The 18,929-nt window shown below is 37.4% G+C and overlaps 1 protein-coding gene across 3 annotated transcripts in view; it reads right to left on the bottom strand.

Moving 5' to 3' along the window:
* Nucleotides 1–18,929, bottom strand: part of GDI2 (GDP dissociation inhibitor 2) — a 31,835-nt gene that overhangs the window by 1,759 nt on the left and 11,147 nt on the right. For all 3 annotated transcript variants that reach the window (XM_070601946.1, XM_070601945.1, XM_070601947.1), the window contains exons 2-8: nt 15,750–15,857; nt 13,256–13,355; nt 10,764–10,898; nt 4,941–5,139; nt 4,549–4,680; nt 2,538–2,637; nt 910–1,081 (exon numbers count right to left, since the gene is read on the bottom strand). In XM_070601946.1, the coding sequence (XP_070458047.1) occupies nt 910–1,081; nt 2,538–2,637; nt 4,549–4,680; nt 4,941–5,139; nt 10,764–10,898; nt 13,256–13,355; nt 15,750–15,836 (925 nt within the window). In that variant the 5' untranslated portion in view covers nt 15,837–15,857. The remainder of the gene's footprint in view (nt 1–909; nt 1,082–2,537; nt 2,638–4,548; nt 4,681–4,940; nt 5,140–10,763; nt 10,899–13,255; nt 13,356–15,749; nt 15,858–18,929) is intronic.

Here is an 18,929-nt window from a genome sequence, read left to right as displayed (position 1 = left end):
TCTCTGAAGCCAGCATTTAGAAAGGTTTTGAATAGCTAAAAAGGATTTATTAAGTACTGATTTCTCATTTAAGTGACATAAAATTGCAAATCAGCGTAAGCTATTCAGTTGGCATAATAAACTCATGTAATTCCATGAATTTTACTTGTCTGTATACCACTAACTACATAATTTCTAACATAGAAAATAATTACTGGGCTCCCTTTACTCTTCGTAGACTTTCAAAGACACAGGATCTGCCTGGGAACCCTCGACAGATTACTTTAGTCCAAGTCCTTTTGTTCTTGCAGTAATCACCTATCATCTGGTTCTTATATGGAAAATAAATACAGATAGCTTTTTACTGTCCGTTTAAAGGCTGATAACCCCTTTTAAGTTGAATTTCTGATAAATAAAAGATTTAGGGCTTCTAAAAGAAAGAAAGATGGGAAAAGCTAGTAAATAAATACAAGTGGTTAAAGCAAAAAATTAGGATTTACGATTTTAGAGCTAAGTCGTGATCTTAATCATAGAAATGAAAGGTAAGTATTAAGTTGACAAATAATGACACAAAAGCAGTACTGTCATCAGCTCAAACACAGTGAAGTCAGGTGAACTAAGAAGTTAAACCTCCACAGGCACACAGTGTCCAAACCGGGAGCGGCTCTGACCGCTCCTCTCGTCCAGCCTCTTGATTCTACAGACGAGTGGACGGAGGTCCAAGGCAGCGGCCGCAAGTCCGAGGCAGGGCTCCTGGCTGCCGCGTTCATTTCAACGCGGTGACGGAGGATGTCTCTGAGCTAGGCCACCACATGTTGTTTCCCATATGTAAACTAAAGTTTCTTCACTATAAGAGCAGATGCAGTTAGGAATTTGGGCTGAAACACAAAGCAGAAATTCTACAAACACCTGCTGATCTTCCAAACTCACCTGACTTCCGATTGACCTGGTTCTGTGGAATAATGATCTGGCAGGAGTTGGCATCATTGGTGTTCTTGATGGGGTGGCTGAGGATGCAGATAACTCTGATCACCTGGCCCACTTTTTCTACCCGATCTTTCACATAGCTGGGATCACAGATGAGCTGCTTACAGCGAGCAATCTGTAACAACATTTCGAGACTTCTGAACCTTCAGTGTCTACCTGTTTTTAGACAGTATACTGATGCTACTGTCCCTTGAATATAATCTGTTACCTTCATAAAATTACCTGTAGACAATTAGTCAACTATAGATAACTACTAAAACTAGCTATGCCAACAATCCCTACAGGTTCTCCTGGAACAGATCCATGGATTCCAAATTCTAGTCACATATTAAGAAATCTGTGTTGCATAGTGTTCAGAAGTATAAGTTTTAAAATGGGGCCAACCAGGGTTCAAATCCTGGCTCGACCCAACCTCAAAGGGTTGTTGGTAGGATTAAATGAAAGAGTGTATTTAAGGGCTGTCATTACATGTGAATGTCAGTAAAAAGAAAATGTTCTATAAATGGTACTAATATTACAAACAGATGAAAATCATTCTCATCTTAAGACTATGCCAAGTAAAACTTAAATCGCAAGATAAATTACATATTATTACATTATAGTCTTCTTCCTTTTTATATCAAAGCCTTGAAATTTCCTAAGAGGAAGCAGCTGCGTGAAGCAAAGAAGGATGCAGTGAATCTCTGCAATAAAAAGGACTTCTGAGATATCAGATTAAAATATTTAGCCCTATTTCCTAAATGCCTATTATACTGAAAGCACAAGGTAGTTACAGAAGATATACAACAATAATAAAAGTTCAGACGGCCAACTTGTAAGTGCAGATTATATGGTCTCAACCAATGGAATGCCGTCAGAAACACCAAAATAGTTTTTTAAACTTAGTTTTTTAGTTTCTTTTTTCAGTAGTTCTAACTATTCTTGAGTTGCTATTTCATGAAATATGAATGATCTGGTTTGCAGACCAACAGGATCAGCATCACCTGAAAGCTTGCAAGAAAATGCAGAGCCACCTCAAACCTAATGAATCAGAATATGCATTTTAACAAGATTAACAATGACTTATATTCAATTCACATTTGAAAACACTGCTCAAAACTCCACCTAGCCATCTCCACAGCTAAACCCCAAATTAAATAAATGGTAATAACTGTCATTAACATTATTTATTAAATAATAAACAATAAAAAGGTCAGTATTGACCAAGCCCTATGTCAACGAATAAATTATAAGTGGTAAAAATAAAGTTAAATTTAAATGGAAATTTGGAAGACAGGCACCAACCCACACTATGTAAATACAGAATATCTACCATTATTTATAGCTCATCCATAATGTATATTTTAGTCTTAACAGAAGCATCAACACAATACAAAGTATTAAGATCTGTTTTTTTAAATAAAGCACAGCATCTATAACTAGTCCCTAGTCATTATGAATACCAACTTACTATAAACAAACCATATATAGTCTGAAATCTAGTATCCATGTCCATACCAAATTAAGTACATATTAGATAATAAAACTTTCTTCACAAGAACAAGATTTTTTAAATTGTAAAAGCTACTTACCTCTCCTTCAGATTTTACACCAATCACTTTTCCATTTTGTACAATGATTTCTTCGATTGGTTTATTCAGCATGTAGGTACCTCCGTAAATTGCACTTAGCCTAGAAGATTTTGAAAATTACAAGTAATAATTTGTAATTGTTTCAACTACTAAAGTCTCCTTTCTTAGATCTTTATGAATTACAGGCCGTATACACTTGCTCAGTTTTCTAGAAGGTGTTAGTTTAAAAGTCATTAAGGCATGAACTGTAAAACAGAGTCAGAACCATGAAATAATGTCTCCTGTTCAGAGGCCTTTATGTGGTTTCTGTGGCTCTTCCCCTGAAGGAACCGCCTCCCCAGTCCTTGTAACACGGGGCACCGAGACCAGAAGAAAAAGCGTGCAGTCTCACTGACGGGAGGTGCCACAGGATAGAATCTTGGGCTGTCAAAGGAGATAAAAATTGTGGGGTAAATTCTCCCCCAAAGTGATCTATAGGTTTAACTCAATTCCAACCAAAATCCCAGCAACCATTTTTTCTAGAAACTGACAACCTGTTCTAAAACGTATGTGAAACACAAAGGACCTAGGATAGCCGCAGCAGTCTGGAAAAGGAGCGAAGCCGGGGCTTACATTACCCGAGTTCAAGACTTACTATAGAACTGCGATAAGCGGGACAACGGCAATGCCAGGAAAAATAAACAGATCACCGGAAGAAAACACACTGTCCACAGAGGCCCCTAGACAACTGGAAAAGGACGCCTTTGCAATAAACGGTGCGAGAACAACTAAATAGTGGTATGGGGGAAAAAATGAACCTCGAGCCCTACCCCACCCCACACACCATTATTTCAAGATGGAACACAGACTGGAACACAGTACCAAAGCTACAGAGTTTCAAAAAAATAAGACACAGGAGAGTATCTTTGTGCTCTTGAGATAGACAAAGTTTCCTTAGATAGGACCCAAAAAGTGCTAAACATGAAAAAAGATTGCGATATATTATGAAAATTTAAAACTTCTGCTTATCAAAAGATAAGCCACAGACTGGGAGAACAGTTCTAATACATATAATCTGACAAAAACTTGCTGCCAGGATATATCAAGATCTCCTACAAATCAGAAACGAGGACAACTCAAATCTTTAAAAATGTACAAAGGACATAAACAATCACCACAAAATCACACAAGTGGCCATCAGGCTCCTGAAAAGGTAATCAGGAAACGCAAATTAAACCAGAATGAGAAAGCATCTCACACCTACTTGGGTGGTTAACATTCAAAAGTGACAACATTAAACGCTGGCAAGGACATGGAGAAACTAGCACTCTCACACACTGCGGAGTGTATGTAAAATGGTGCAACCACTCTAGAAAGTTGTTGGGCAGTGTCTTAGGAAGTTAAACATACTCGCTATTCCACTCCCGGATATTTACCCCAAAGAAATGACAGTCTATAGCCATACACACTTTTACACAAAAGTTCACAGGAGCTTCATTTATAATACCCAAAACTGAAAACCACCCAGGTGTCCATTAGCAAGACAAGGTGGTATGTTCACATAATTGAATACTAACTCAATATTGTACAAATAAATTATTGGCACATGTATCAACATGGATGACTCTCAAAAATATTACGGAAAAGCCAGACACAAACACGTACATACTGTTCCTGTTATATACACTTCAAAAACAGGCAAAAGTAATCTATGGTGATAGAAATCACAAATGTAGTTGTTAGTGTGGGAGGAGTGGTGATTATGAGGTGATGCAAAGAACTTTCCGGAGTAAGAAAAACGTTCTGTATCTTGATTGGAGTTTTGGTTACACAGGTCTATACATTTACCAACTCAATTTTTTCACTAGATCTGTGGTTTCACTGCATGTAAATTCTCCTTTGATAAGAATAAAAAGCATCTCACTACTCACAGACATATCCTGCTTTGTACACAATATCTCATATGCTTCCATTGAAGACGAGGTTCAGGATCAGTGCAGTTCTACCCAATAGGTTGAATACGGGCTCTTACCTTGCAAATCCTTGGGGCAGCTCTCCAAGGCCATACAGTGGATAAAGGTATGGGCTTTTGCCGTATCTTGCCAGAGACTCACTGTAAAGTTTAATCCTATTGATGGTTTCACAACAGGGTTGATCTAAATAGCTGGAGAAAAGGAAATGAGTATTACAAAAGGGCTTTGGTTTTCCTTCTTGTGTTAGATTTAAAATCTTTTCTGAAGTGCTTTCACTTGAATACCTTCATATTTTACTGAAAAGGTTCTAAGGTTAATGTGCAATGAGAACCTCTTCTTTCATAGTGTAACATGACTATATATTTGTTTTGTTAGAACTTGCACAATGGAGAATTGGGAAATTCAGTAGGAGTTCCAAGAAAAATATAAATCTAAAAACAAAAAAACTTACTCATCAGTTCTGTAAAGTGCCAGGGCATGACCCGTGAAATCTATAACATCTTGGCCCAAGTCAAATTTCTTATACACTTCTCGCATTGCAGTCTTCTTAGGATCAATGCCCTCCAATGTTCTAGGATCTTTTTCATCAAAGTTGGCAACGTACACTAGGAATTTTCTGAAGCGACGTTTTTCAAACAGCCCCATTAAGCCTAAAAAAAGAGTTTTTCAAAAAGCACACACTCACAATAGGACACTGAGGAAAACTGTGAAAAGCGTGACAGGAGAGTTTAAAGGTGCCATGTTATTATCTGAGGCTCTTCTAATGCAAGGTACAATTTAAGGGATGGGAGTTTGGACAACACTTAAAGTGACATAATCACAACAGATCAGTGAGTGAGCCTTCAATTTTACAGTACAATTACAAGTAATTATAACCAGTACTTATTTAAACGTACTATGTCTACTTATGTCTCTTACTAGATAAAAGGTAAATATGACGAGAAACATTATTCCTGAAGGCTCGCAATGTTCTTCTTTTGACAACTCTGATCTCTAACTCGGCCAACTGCCCAAACTTCCCAATGCTCTTCCTTTTCCTTTTCTGTATGCTAAGATACACTCTGACATTTAATGAGAAAGCTCAGAGACTAACAACAAATTGACCTCAAAGAAATGTAGTGTTGATTATGCTGCTAGTCATTTACTTTAATGAATACCTAGATAATCAGAGTTCACCGCTTTTTATATTAAAAAGCAGATGAGGAGACAGCTACAAACTACTACATGAGAACCTCTCAGCTCTTCCTACTAGTCAGTATTCCTACTACTATTATATAGCTGGTTAGAAAGACAAGACCAAAGGAAACGAAAATACTGACTCTGTCTCCTTCTCCCCATTTCCTAAACCGTACGGCTACTTTAAAAACAACTATAGCTTTAATAATAACAAACTCTCAAACGTTTCTTTCATGTCAGTTGACAGTTTAATGTTCTGATATTTTTAACAGGATTCCCCCCAAGACTACATTTGAAACCAACAAAACTGAAAATTAAAATCAGCATGAGGCTATTAATGACAACTGACTACATTTAATTTTTTCACTATTTACAACCTAGCGTTAAAAAAAAATGGACAGATTGCATACACAGTAAAGGCTAAAAAGAAATATTCTATTTACCACCATACTTAAGACACAAGTTTAGTTGCCAGGGGGAGGAGGAAGACAGCTAAGAAACGAGTCACTGCCGCAGGGCACTTCTAACTCAGCTGTCTTACTCTGCTGGGCCCGCCTGTTGGAATGTAAGCTATTACCGACAGCTTATTGTCGAGTTAGCACAGCACTTTGTTAAAAATCAAATAAAAATCTACTGTGCCTCCTTGAATTTCCCACTCTTGTCTCTTCTTTCATCTCCCTCCCACACTAATCCTCAAGCCTCACAAGGACAGTGACAGCTGTTCCGGTGACTTCTGTTTGACAGCACAGTAGAGATGCTCTAACTGCTTGTCCATGGCCTGCCATGCATGGCACCAACTAGTGTCTCCATTACTAGCTGACACAGCATCAGAACCAGGTACCATTGCAATTACAAACATTTTGGAGATCCAGTGCTCATTCTGAAAAAGTTATAATCGAAAGGGTTCAAACAACATCTCCTACCGTATAATTTTGCTAACAGCTCCTTCTGTACAATGATGCCTTCCCTGATCACCCCCATGCTCCCGCCTCCTTTCACCTTTCTCCATAGCACCACATCACCGTCTGATATACTTTTCTCTGTTTACAGCCTGTCCCCACCAAGGTTAAGCTCCATCAGGGAAACCAGTTTTTGTTTACTTTTTTCCTTCTGTTGAACCCTCCTTACCCCCAAACCTAGAAGGGCACCTGGCGCACAGCCAGCACTCAAAAAATATTCAGTCCATATAATTAATGTCTGATGGCAGTAAACATAAAAGAAGTCGACTTATTCATAAACTGACTATATATGAATATACATACATATATGAATGTACATATATTTACACAATATGTAAAGAGAATATTCAAATTATATGAGGAAATGATTTACAAAAATCTTTTTCAGAGTTACGCAGTCCCCTGAGTAGTGTCTTAACTTTATTTCAAATGGTTTTACTTTCCTTCACTTGCACACTGAGGTTTATTTACGCAAAAAAGCCACTTATGTCAAGACTTTTAACACATAAAAAAGCTATAAAAGCTTTCCAATTAACTAATAGGTTTAAGATTTGACTAGAGAATTTTTAAAAAATTGGAGTAGAATTAGTGTCACAAGAAAACTCCTAAGGTCCGGTACATGGTGTAATTCTCAGGGTGGACGAGCTGCAGCAGACACGTCTACTTCTCCGGCCACAAGCCCCGAGATTCACTTAGCTCTGTGAGATCAGAGATGTGCTGATGTCAAAGGCGCTCCAGACACACAGATGCCTCACAGCAGCGAGAATGAGAATAAACAAACAAGCTAAAGACGCAACTTAGGATACAAGGTTTTGCTGGGCACATTTCAAAGCTATTCATGAAACCTCCTCAAAACTTTTCTGAACACGTTATCTGCGTTCAACATTACTCTAGCGGTCAAATATATCTCTCATTGATTTGACTAACATAACACTTGACAATCGACAAATATTTATCAGAACCTTGAGGTTTTAGTTGGCATGAACTACCACAAGAACCAACAGCATTTACAGCTCCTAAAAAAGCCAATATAAACTCAGGCTACATTAAAGAAATGAACTGTCCTAGGAAAGAAATAGTCCCACTGACACTGAGCAAGCAGACAACATCTGGAGTATTATGTCCAGTCTGGCTGCAATACTGTTATGTACAGAATGATCTTGGCAAATCAGAGAATCTCCAAAGAAAAGTGGCCAAGACATCTACATAGCATATTATATGAGAAACGATCACAGGAACTAGAAATGTTTAGCATGAAGAAAAAAAAGAATTAGAGGGTATGTGATAGTTGTTAAAATACTAAAAAGCTCTATTTATATACCATATAAGACAGTGGTTAAGAACATGGGGTTTTAGGGGCTGGCCCCGTGGCTGAGTGGGTAAGTTCTCGCGCTCCACTGCAGGTGGCCCAGTGTTTCGTTGGTTCAAATCCTGGGCACGGACATGGCACTGCTCATCAAACCACGCTGAGGCAGCGTCCCACATGCCACAACTAGAAGGACCCACAACGAAGAACATAAAACTATGTACTGGGGGGCTTTGGGGAGAAAAAGGAAAAATAAAATCTTTAAAAAAAAAAAAAAAGAACATGGGGTTTTAGAGTCAGATAAATCTGGCTTCAAACCAGTTCTACCAGTCATGAGCTATGCTACTCTGAGCTCTTCTTTCACACCCACATACCTCATTTTCCCATCTGTAAAATAAAGATAATAGCACCCACATCTCACAGGGTTGTAGTGAAAGACTATATAAAATAAAGTCAGATAATATGCATAAAGTACTTAGTACATACATGCCCACACATAATGTTAAAAAAGTTAGCTATTACTAAAATTATAAAATTATTTGTTTTTATCTTTCTCTTGAACTTCCCACCTCTAAACTTTTCCTTACCCCATTCATTCACTCTGCCTAGAATTTTCTTGTCTGCCATTCCAACTTGAAAATCCTATCCATTCATATAAGAAAGCCACTGATAAGGCAGTGATTTGGTAAAAATTCATAAAACTGCATATTAACACAGGTAAATCCTACAGTATGTAAATTATACCTCAATACACCTAAACTTAAAAAATATACATTCACATATTTGCTTATTTTTGTGAAAAGAAACCTAAGGATAAACCAGAAACAAGTAAAAATGATTAGTATCAGGATGGAAAAAATGGAGTGGTGTAGATAAGAATAAGATTCTAAATACATCCTTTGATATAATTTTCACTTTCAAGTCATGTAAATGTTTTACATGTTTGAAAAAATTAAATCAAAAAGGGGAAAATAAAACTGCCAAATGCTAAGTCCTTCAACTTTTATTAAGTGAAAGAAGCAGCTGAAGCTATTAATACAGATAAGAGCTCCCAGAGAGAATAAAAATTTAAAATAAAAAACACAAACTTTGTTTAAAAGGATTCTACTCAAACTCTTAAACTCTTATTTCTATCAAAATACTTTATTTGGATTAAACTTATGGTCATTTAGAAGATTTATATAATTGAAATAATTTTTTTTTTTTAAAGATTTTATTTTTCCTTTTTCTCCCAAAGCACCCTGGTACAAAGTTGTGTATTTTAGTTGTGGGATGTGGGATTCCAATTCAGCATGGCCTGGTGAGCAGTGCCATGTCTGCACCCAGGATTCGAACCAGCGAAACCCTGGGCCACTAAAGCAGAGCACGCAAACCCACTCACTCAGCCACAGGGCCAGCCCCAATTGAAATAATTTCTAACCCGTGATTATACCACTGACTCCTCTCAATTTAATCAGGAGCCATTCCTTTCCATCCCCAACTGTCAATCCTAACCTCACCACAATTGTCAGTGGTATTTTTTTACTTTCTGGCTAGTGTCTTTCAACATTTTATGCCCAGTATTTTCTCCCCTAATAGCAAGAAGTAAATAGATAGAGAAATTGACAAAATAATTCAACTTAGGTTTTTTAGGTGAGAAAACTTTTCCAGACTTATGCCAGAATACTTACTGGCATTTCATCTATTCTCCCAGTGCAAACACTCCCTCCTCTAAACTCCACAGAGCACTTACTATACAACACTATCCACCCTTTAGTTACACAAATTCATCCTGCCTCAAACGTCTGCACAGCTGCACACCTTAAAGGACAAAAGGTCTTTTCCAGGGGTGTTTGCTGTTCGAGAGAGAGATGGAAATAGAAAACGATAACCAGGAATCTTGGGCGAGCCAACAGAGGATATTTTGGGCAGAGAATAAAATCACTCCAGACTCACTGGGAACTCCTAAAAACAGAGATGCTGAAAAATGACAACAGCACCACCTAGAAGACCAGTTTTGCCACAAGGGAGTTCTTTTCTCTCCTGGCAGGTTGGGTAACACGGTACAAGAGATCAGCCTGTGACAGTGATCGAGTACACACCGGCTCTAATCAAACCACTAGGGTTTCAATTCCAATCCCGCCACTTACTACCTAGGTGATTTCAGGCCAGAGTTTCCTCATCTAAAAAATGGAAACCCTACCTCATGAAAGTGTTTCAAAAGTCAAATTAAAAAATGAATACATGTGGGGCTGGCCCCGTGGCCGAGTGGTTAAGTTCGCGCGCTCCGCTGCAGGCGGCCCAGTGTTTCGTTGGTTTGAATCCTGGGCGCGGACATGGCACTGCTCATCAAACCACGCTGAGGCAGCGTCCCACATACCACAACTAGAAGAACCCACAATGAGAAATATACAACTATGTACTGGGGGGCTTTGGGGAGAAAAAGGAAAAAATAAAATCTTTAAAAAAAAAAAACGAATACATGTTTAGCACAGAACCTAGCACACAGGAAACACTAAAAGAAAAAATAAACCCAATCACTCTCACAAATTAGTATTATGAAAAGAGCACACTACTAAACCTAAATAGGCTCAGATTCACCAGCAACAAGCTACGTGATCTAGAGATGGTCACTTAAACTCTCTCTAAGTTTCAAAAGAATAGGAGTGCTTGAACCTTGTGTGTACTGACATACTCTCAACTGCCTAAAACAGTGTCTGGCAGTAATACACCCAGTACAGCTTTGTCGACTCAGTAAGTGGATGGAAGGTTGATGTGAGGGACCTTAAATTTTATCTCTACAATTCCTTTCTATTATAAAATCTTAATATTCTGAGAAAATAAAATTACTTACTAGATGCCAGGGCTTCCGCTTCAGTGGAAGGAACCTTGTAGATTTTCCCTCCCTTATAGACAAAGCTCCCTTCAGTCACTTTGAAATCCAGATAGCGAGTGACCTCTGTATAAAGCAGCATCTTCACCAGCTGACCTGTAACAGTCACATAATTCAAACTGTAACTTAAACCTTACTGCCTTCAAAACTTAGCAGAAATAAAAGTACATTTACTTACACTAATGGCTTCCCATTTTTTCTTAACATTGTCCAATAACTTCTACAAAAAGTCTCCAAAGCCGTGTTTTAAGTGAGACAATCAGAATGCACATATTTAGAAGTATTTTTCTAAATGTTACAACTTCATGGTGAATAACTTTATCAACTTGCTTTTATAAAAGCTACACAATAATTGTTAGAGGTATGAGGTTTAGAATTATGGTACTATTGCAAATCGGTTTAGGTTTCTTTAAAGTTCCTATTGTATTTTGAAGAGAGGCAACTCACAGGCAAAATTTTTCAGGAATTTGTGCTTTTCAGTTTCTAAGTCCATTTATATTTATTAAAATGAACATTAATTTCAGATAAAGAAAAAGGCATACAATTAAAAATATTACCTGCCTATAAACCAAAGAAATTTTGGTATATTAAAAATAGTAAACTTCTTTAAGAAACCAAACAAAACTATTTTAAAGCTCATTTGAAACGATAAATATACTACGAAGGTCAAAAATTTTGTTTTTTTTTTTTTGAGAACAAGTACTGAGGAAAGCTTTATGCTGCCAGATATTCATACGGTTTTCAGGGCCAACTTTTTCAGAAGTGGGTGGCCAGGTCCTTCTTCCTAGTCTGTCTAGTCTGGAAGCTCTGCTGAAACCTGTCCACCATGGGTGACCCTGCTGGTATTTGAAATACTGGTGGCATAGCTTTCAGCGTCATAGTAGCATGCAGCCACCACAGTATGACAACTGAAAGACAAGTGGTGTGGTTCCCTGACCAGGAAATGGAACCAGGCCGAGGCAGTGAAAGCCTGCATCTTAACCCTAGACCACCAGGGCTGGGCCTAAAAGGGGATTTAATAGCTCTTTCACATCGGTAAGGAAAAATACGAAATCTCAACAGAAAAATATGCAAAGCCCAGGGCTGGCCAATTCACTAAAGAATAGGAAAGCCAGTAAACATCTAGAAATCATTTCACCCACTAACAAATAGATATTTTTTTAAATCCATTATTTTGCCTAAAATTTTAATATGACAAAATGACAAAAACTAAAATGACTAATATCTGGGCTTGGTAAAGGTACTGGGAAAGATGCAGTCTCATAGTCTACTGGTAAAAGTAAAATTGGCAACATAAAGGAAAAGCCTTAAAAATAATTGCCTTTATCCCATAGTACACTTCCAGGAGTATACAATGAGGTTCATCACACACACACTCTCTCTCCCTCTCTCTGTCAAACGTTCACAATATATTGGTTGAAAAACATGTTAACCGGGGAAGAAAAAAGAAAATGAAATACATATATACGCATAGCCCAGCAGGTTATACACCAAAATATTAACCATGATTCTAAATGGTAACAATTTGGCCATGAAAATTTTCTTTCTTTTCTGCTTATCTGTGTTAATAAAATTTTAATAAAATAATTTTATTACTTATATAGTCATGCGCCACATAACATCATTTTGGTCATACAGGATGGTGTCCCATGAGATTAGTACCATAGAGCCTAGGTGTGTAGTAGGCTATATCACCTAGGATTGTGTAAGTACAGTCTGTGATGTTCGCATAATGATGAAATCACCTGAAGACACTTCTCAGAACATAGCCCTGTTGTTAAGCAACGCATAACTGTATAATAAAAAATTTCGTGTTTACAATTTACCTCAAGAGAGTTCAGTCAGTTAACTTTAAATTTCAGAGAAAATACAAATAAGATCTTTCCATTAAAATGAACTACAAAATAAGCTCAAAAAAAAGAGAAAGGGTGGCACATACTTTATTTCATCGGACATAAATAAATAGACTTATACCAACAATTTAGTTTTTCAAATGTCATCTCTGAAAAAGTTACTAAATATCAGAGCAATTTTAAAAGATACAGAGCTCCTCTAATTAAAAATATGCAAAAAAGTAAACATGATAAAATGATGTTAAAAGCCTAGAAACTAGAAAAACATTAATAAGGCTGTTTCTGAAGGTCTAGTTACCTAAGGCTGTCACTGAAGCATCAGGAGGAAAGTCCATTATAAATGCTTACAATTTTGGTATGAATTGTGCCACATCCTAATTTTGCTTCTCCAGAACCAATTACTAATAAGTCACCCCCCTTCCCTCCATTCTCAACTTTGTGACTCTAGACACCTCTGATGGGCCATATTACTCACCATACTGTCTCCATTAAACAAAATCCGTATCCACATACCCCAAATAATACTCTCTGTCAAGCATTAGTTTCTACTTTTAAATTGGATTCAACGTACTGTCATAAATTTAAGTTAGAATTCTTTACCATTAGCCATAAGGAACTTGGGAATTAGGTCAACATTCCAGTCCCTTCCTCTGCCCATGGACGCCGGTGGTGCTCCTGGGATTTTAAATCTTTTGTATAACTAAAACCAAAACAAAAAATACCCATAATGTAACAAAATTTAGTTTTCATTAAGCTATGCAACTATTTTTTGATGAAGTGGTTTTGGTATAACTAAATACTACTAATATGAGGTAAAGTATAAGGATGTTTCATTTTTAATCAGATAAAATTCTCAGCAAAGTTCCTATATATGTAAATTAAATATATTACTAAGCTAGTGAAAGCTAAAATAAATATTGCAGAGGTGGTATGTGTTTGCTTTTTACTAGCAGAAAAGCAAGAATACAAAATACATTGTCGGCAACACACTAGTTCTGCAGAAACATCCCTTATTATTTGTAGACATCATTTAAACTCATTCTCTCCTGAATAAAAAGTTAACAAAGGCTTAATTTTGCTTTCGTAGTTATGTAAGGAGTTAAAAATAAATTTTCAGTTAATTTATAAATTTATGAGTTGATTAGGAGCTCTAGATAAAAAGAAGCTTGCAGTTTAAAATGTGAGAATATTCATTCAAACTCATGAATTCTATTGCTAAGGTGGAAGAGAATAAGCAAACTTGGTATGTATTTACTCAATAAAAATCTCCAAGTCCTTGAGACACACAACACACACACACGAAGACAGCTTTGCTCGTCTTACTGAAGATTATATTAGGTGTAGGAGGAATGGCACCAACATATCACCGTATCACTGCACAGACTATTTACAATGAAGAGATGTGGCGGGCATCACTTCACCCAAGGTCAAACTCAGCATCATGAATAGTGAGGGGCAACCAGACATTATGTGCCTCCTGATGTGATGCAACATGAAGGACCCAACAATACTTTCTTAGAAACTGGCCTAGACTTTTCCCAAAAAAAGCACTGGGGAGATTTTTGTAGAATAAGAGAATAAAGAGAAACACCACCAAAGGCAATGCTTAAACTGGTTTAAAAAAACACACAACTACATGGCAATATAGGACATTCTTGGAATCACTGGGAAATTTGAGTATCATATGGATATTGTTAATTTTCTTAAACGTGGTAATGGTATTATGATTATGTAGGAAAATGTTATTCTTAGTAGATGAATGCTGAAATATTTAGTTCAAGTATCATGGTGTCTATTACTTTCAATGGTTCAAAACCAATAACAAAAAGGCAGACATGAAGCAAATATAGCAAAATGGTAACTGCTAAATCCATATGGAAGGTTTTTGATCCACTGGTATTATATTCTTTCAACTTTTCTGTATGCCCCATATAGAAAAAACTTTTTGATATAAATATGAAATTTATTTTATCAAAGTCATTATTTAAAAAGTAACTGATGAACGGGGCCGACCCTGTGGCTGAGTGGTTAAGTTGGTGCGCTCTGCTTTGGCAGCCGGGGGTTTCACCAGTTCAGATCTTGGGCACGGACGTGGCACTGCTCATCAAGCCATGCTGAGGTGGCATCCCACATGCCACAACTAGAAGGACCCACAACCAAAAATATACAACTATGTACCGGGGGACTTTGGGAGAAAAAGGGGAAATAAAATCCTAAAAAGAAAAAAGTAACTGATGATATCTATATATCTCCTATGAGGCACAGTACAGCTCATATCCATGCATGTGGATGTTGAACAAACCTCACACAGAGAAATAAATACATTTAGTAAAACACCCTTTGGAAATGCTTCATGTGCCCATATTCTAAAAAAGTAGGAAGCAAAGCAGTACAGGGAAAGGAGCTAAGCTCTGGAGACACAGAGCCTGGGTTCACAACACTTCTCGGGGATTTCAACCCCACAGAGACCAGTCTGTCATCTGAAAAATGGGGATAAAATCTCTTTGAGTGACTGGGAGAATAAATAAGACCACGTGGAAAGCCCGTGGGCAGTGTGCCTGGCATACATCAGGTCTTCAGCAACAGGTGATCCTCTATGCACTCTGCTGAGTCTACACTCTATTGTTTTTTTAATATTTTTAAAGATTTTTATTTTTTCCTTTCTCTCCCCAAAGCTCCCAGGTACAGAGCTGTGCATTTTTAGTTGTGGGTCCTTCTAGCTGTGGCATGTGGGACACTGTCTCAGCATGGCTTGACGAGCAGTGCCATGTCCACGCCCAGGATTCGAACAGGTGAAACCCTGGGCCGCCGAAGTGGAGAACGCGAACTTAACCACGCGACCACGGGGCCGGCCCCCGAGTCTACACTCTATTGACTCTGAGAGTTAACAGATAACTGCTCCAGAGGGTAACAAAGGTCAAAATTTAAAGTGAAATTTCTACAAGCCCCAAACTAGGAGCTCCTGAAAAATTATGATGATGCAGATAACATATTTAACGAAACAAAATTAAAACCATGTATAAGGAGTAAAGTTGAGATTCACCAGTAAAAGATTCAAATTATGAAAGGCATATTAATTTATTCTAATACTTACATCTTCCAGAGGAGTAATAGATGCACTTTCTCCTCCATAATATGGGTTTCTATCCATGTGAAGAACTTTCTTTCCATTCACTGACATTATACCTGACAGGATACATTCCTACAGGGAAAGCATAAGTATTTTCAAAAGAAGGAAAGTGCTACACCACATTTCAAATAGATACTTAATTTTTTGAAAAAAGGCTATCATTAAACGTTCTTTGAGTAATTAACAGTTAGATATGTGCAATATATGATGTAATTTAAGGACAAAGACCTAAAGCAACCAGGGTTCAAAATGTGGTCTGTGGACCCCTATGCGTCCCAAGGTTAGAACTACTTTCATAGTGACACTAAGACATTATTCACTCTTTTGACGTGTGCACTGATGGTGCAAGAACAATGGTGGATAAAACAAATTAAGGCAGTGGCTCTACACTGCATTAGTCATTATATTCTTCACCACCAGGCACTCACAGTTTCAAAAAACAAGGCCAATCTCACTTAAGAAGATCCTTGATGGAGCATTAAAAATTACCTCTGTTAGAATTCTACCAAACATTCAAAGAAGATTTAATACCTATCCTTCTCAAACTATTCCAGAAAATTGAGAAGGTGGAGCACTTCCTAACACATTCTATGAAGCCAACATCACCCTGATCCCAAACCCAGACAAGGACAACACAAAGAAGGAAAACTACAGGCCACTATCACTGATGAACATAGATGCAAAAATCCTCAACAAAATTCTGGCAAACCAAATACAACAATACATTAAAAAGACCATACACCATGATCAAGTGGGATTTATACCAGGGACACAGGGATGGTTCAACATCTGCAAGTCAATCAACGTGATACACTACATTAACAAAATGAGAAACAAAAACCACATGATCATCTCGATAGATGCAGAGAAAGTATTTGACAAGATCCAAGATCCATTTATGATAAAACCTCTCAATAAAATGGGTATAGAAGGAAAGTACCTCAACATAATAAAGGGCATATATGACAAACCCACAGGCAACATCATACTCAATGGGCAAAAACTGAAAGCCATCCCTCTGAGAACAAAAACAAGACAAGGGTGTCCACTCTCACCACTCTTATTCAACACAGTACTGGAAGTTTTGGCTAGAGCAATTAGGCAGGAAAAAGAAATAAACGGAATCCAAATAGGCAATGAAGAAGTGAAACTCTCACTGTTTGCAGATGACATGATCTCAAATATAACCCCAAAGAATCCATTGGAAAACTATTAGAAATAATCAACAACTACAACATTGCAGGGTATAAAATCAACATACATAAATCAGTAGCATTTCTATACTCTAACAACAAACTAACAGAAAAAGAACTCAAGAACACAATTCCATTCATAATCACAACAAAAAGAATAAAATACCTTGGGGTAAATTTAACCAAGGAAGTGAAAGACCTATACAATGAAAACTACAAGACTTTCCTGAAAGAAATGGATGACGACATAAAGAGATGGAAAGACATTCCATGCACATGGATTGGAAGAATAAACATAGTTAAAATGTCCATACTACCTAAAGCAATCTACAGATTCAATGCCATCCCAATCAGAATCCCAATGACATTCTTTACAGAAATAGAACAAAGAATCCTAAAATTCATATGGAGCAACAAAAGACCCCGAATCACTAAAGCAATCCTGAGAAAAAAGAACAAAGCTGGAGGCATCACTATCCCTGACTTCAAAGCATACTACAAAGCTACAGTAATCAAAACAGCATGGTACTGGTACAAAGACGAGTGCACACATCAATGGAACAGAATGGAAAGCTCAGAGATAAAACCACACATCTATGGACAGCGAATCTTCGACAAAGGAGCTGAGAGCATACAATGGAGAAAAGAAAGTCTCTTCAACCAATGGTGCTTGGAAAACTGGAAAACCACATGTAAAAGAACAAAAATTGACCATTCTTTTTCACCATTCACAAAAACTCAAAATGGATCAAAGACCTAAAGGTAAGACCTGAAACTATAAGGCTTCTAGAAGAAAATATAGGCAGTACACTCTTTGACATCAGTATCAAAAGGATCTTTTCGGACACCATGTCTTCTCAGACATGGGAAACAACAGAAAGAATAAACAAATGGGACCTCATCAAACTAAAGAGCTTCTTCAAGGCAAGGGAAAATAGGATTGAAAGAAAAAAACAACCCACCAATTGGGAAAAAATATTTGCAAGTCATATATCCGACAAAGGGTTAATCTCCATACTATACAAAGAACTCACACAACTCAACAACAAAAAATCAAACAACCCAATCAAAACATGGGCAGAAGACATGAACAGACATTTCTCCAAAGAAGATACACGGATGGCCAATAGGCACATGAAAAGATGCTCATCATCACTGATCATCAGGGAAATGCCCATCAAAACTGCATTAAGATATCACCTTACACCCATTAGAATGACAAAAATAACTAAAACAAATAGTAACAAATGTTGGAGAGGTTGTGGAGAAAAAGGAACCCTCATACACTGCTGGTGGGAATGCAAACTAGCACAGCCACTATGGAAAACAGTATGGAGATTTCTCAAAAAATTAAAAATAGAGATACCATATGATCCAGCCATCCCACTACCGGGTATCTATCCAAAGAACTTGAAATCAGCAATTCCAAAAGTCCCATGCACCCCTATGTTCATTGCGGCATTATTTACAATAGCAAAGACATGGAAGCAACCTAAGTGCCCATCAACTGATGACTGGATAAAGAAGATGTGGTGTATATATACAATGGAACACTACTCAGCCATAAAAAAGGATAAAATCGCCCCATTCACAACAACATGGATGGATCTTGAGGGTATTATGTTAACTGAAATAAGCCAAATAGAGAAAGACAATCTCTGTATGACTCCACTCATATGTGCAAGTTAAACACGTAGACAAAGAGAACAGATTAGTGGTTACCAGGGGAAAGGGGGGTTGGGGGGTGGGCACAAAGGGTGAAGTGGTGCACCTACAACATGAATGACAAACAATAATGTACAACTGAAATTTCACAAGGTTGTAAACTATCATAATCTTAATTAAAAAAATAATTTCATTGAGTACTATAATAAGATAGTAATTGCAATAAATTTGTTTCTTACAGGGCTACCCTATTCTGCACTCATCTACCTTTGCTCAAGAATCAGTG

Source organism: Equus przewalskii, chromosome 30 (genome assembly GCF_037783145.1).
Source record: "Equus przewalskii isolate Varuska chromosome 30, EquPr2, whole genome shotgun sequence".
Taxonomy (NCBI): Eukaryota; Metazoa; Chordata; class Mammalia; order Perissodactyla; family Equidae; genus Equus; species Equus przewalskii.
This window is presented reverse-complemented; position numbering and strand designations above follow the sequence as displayed.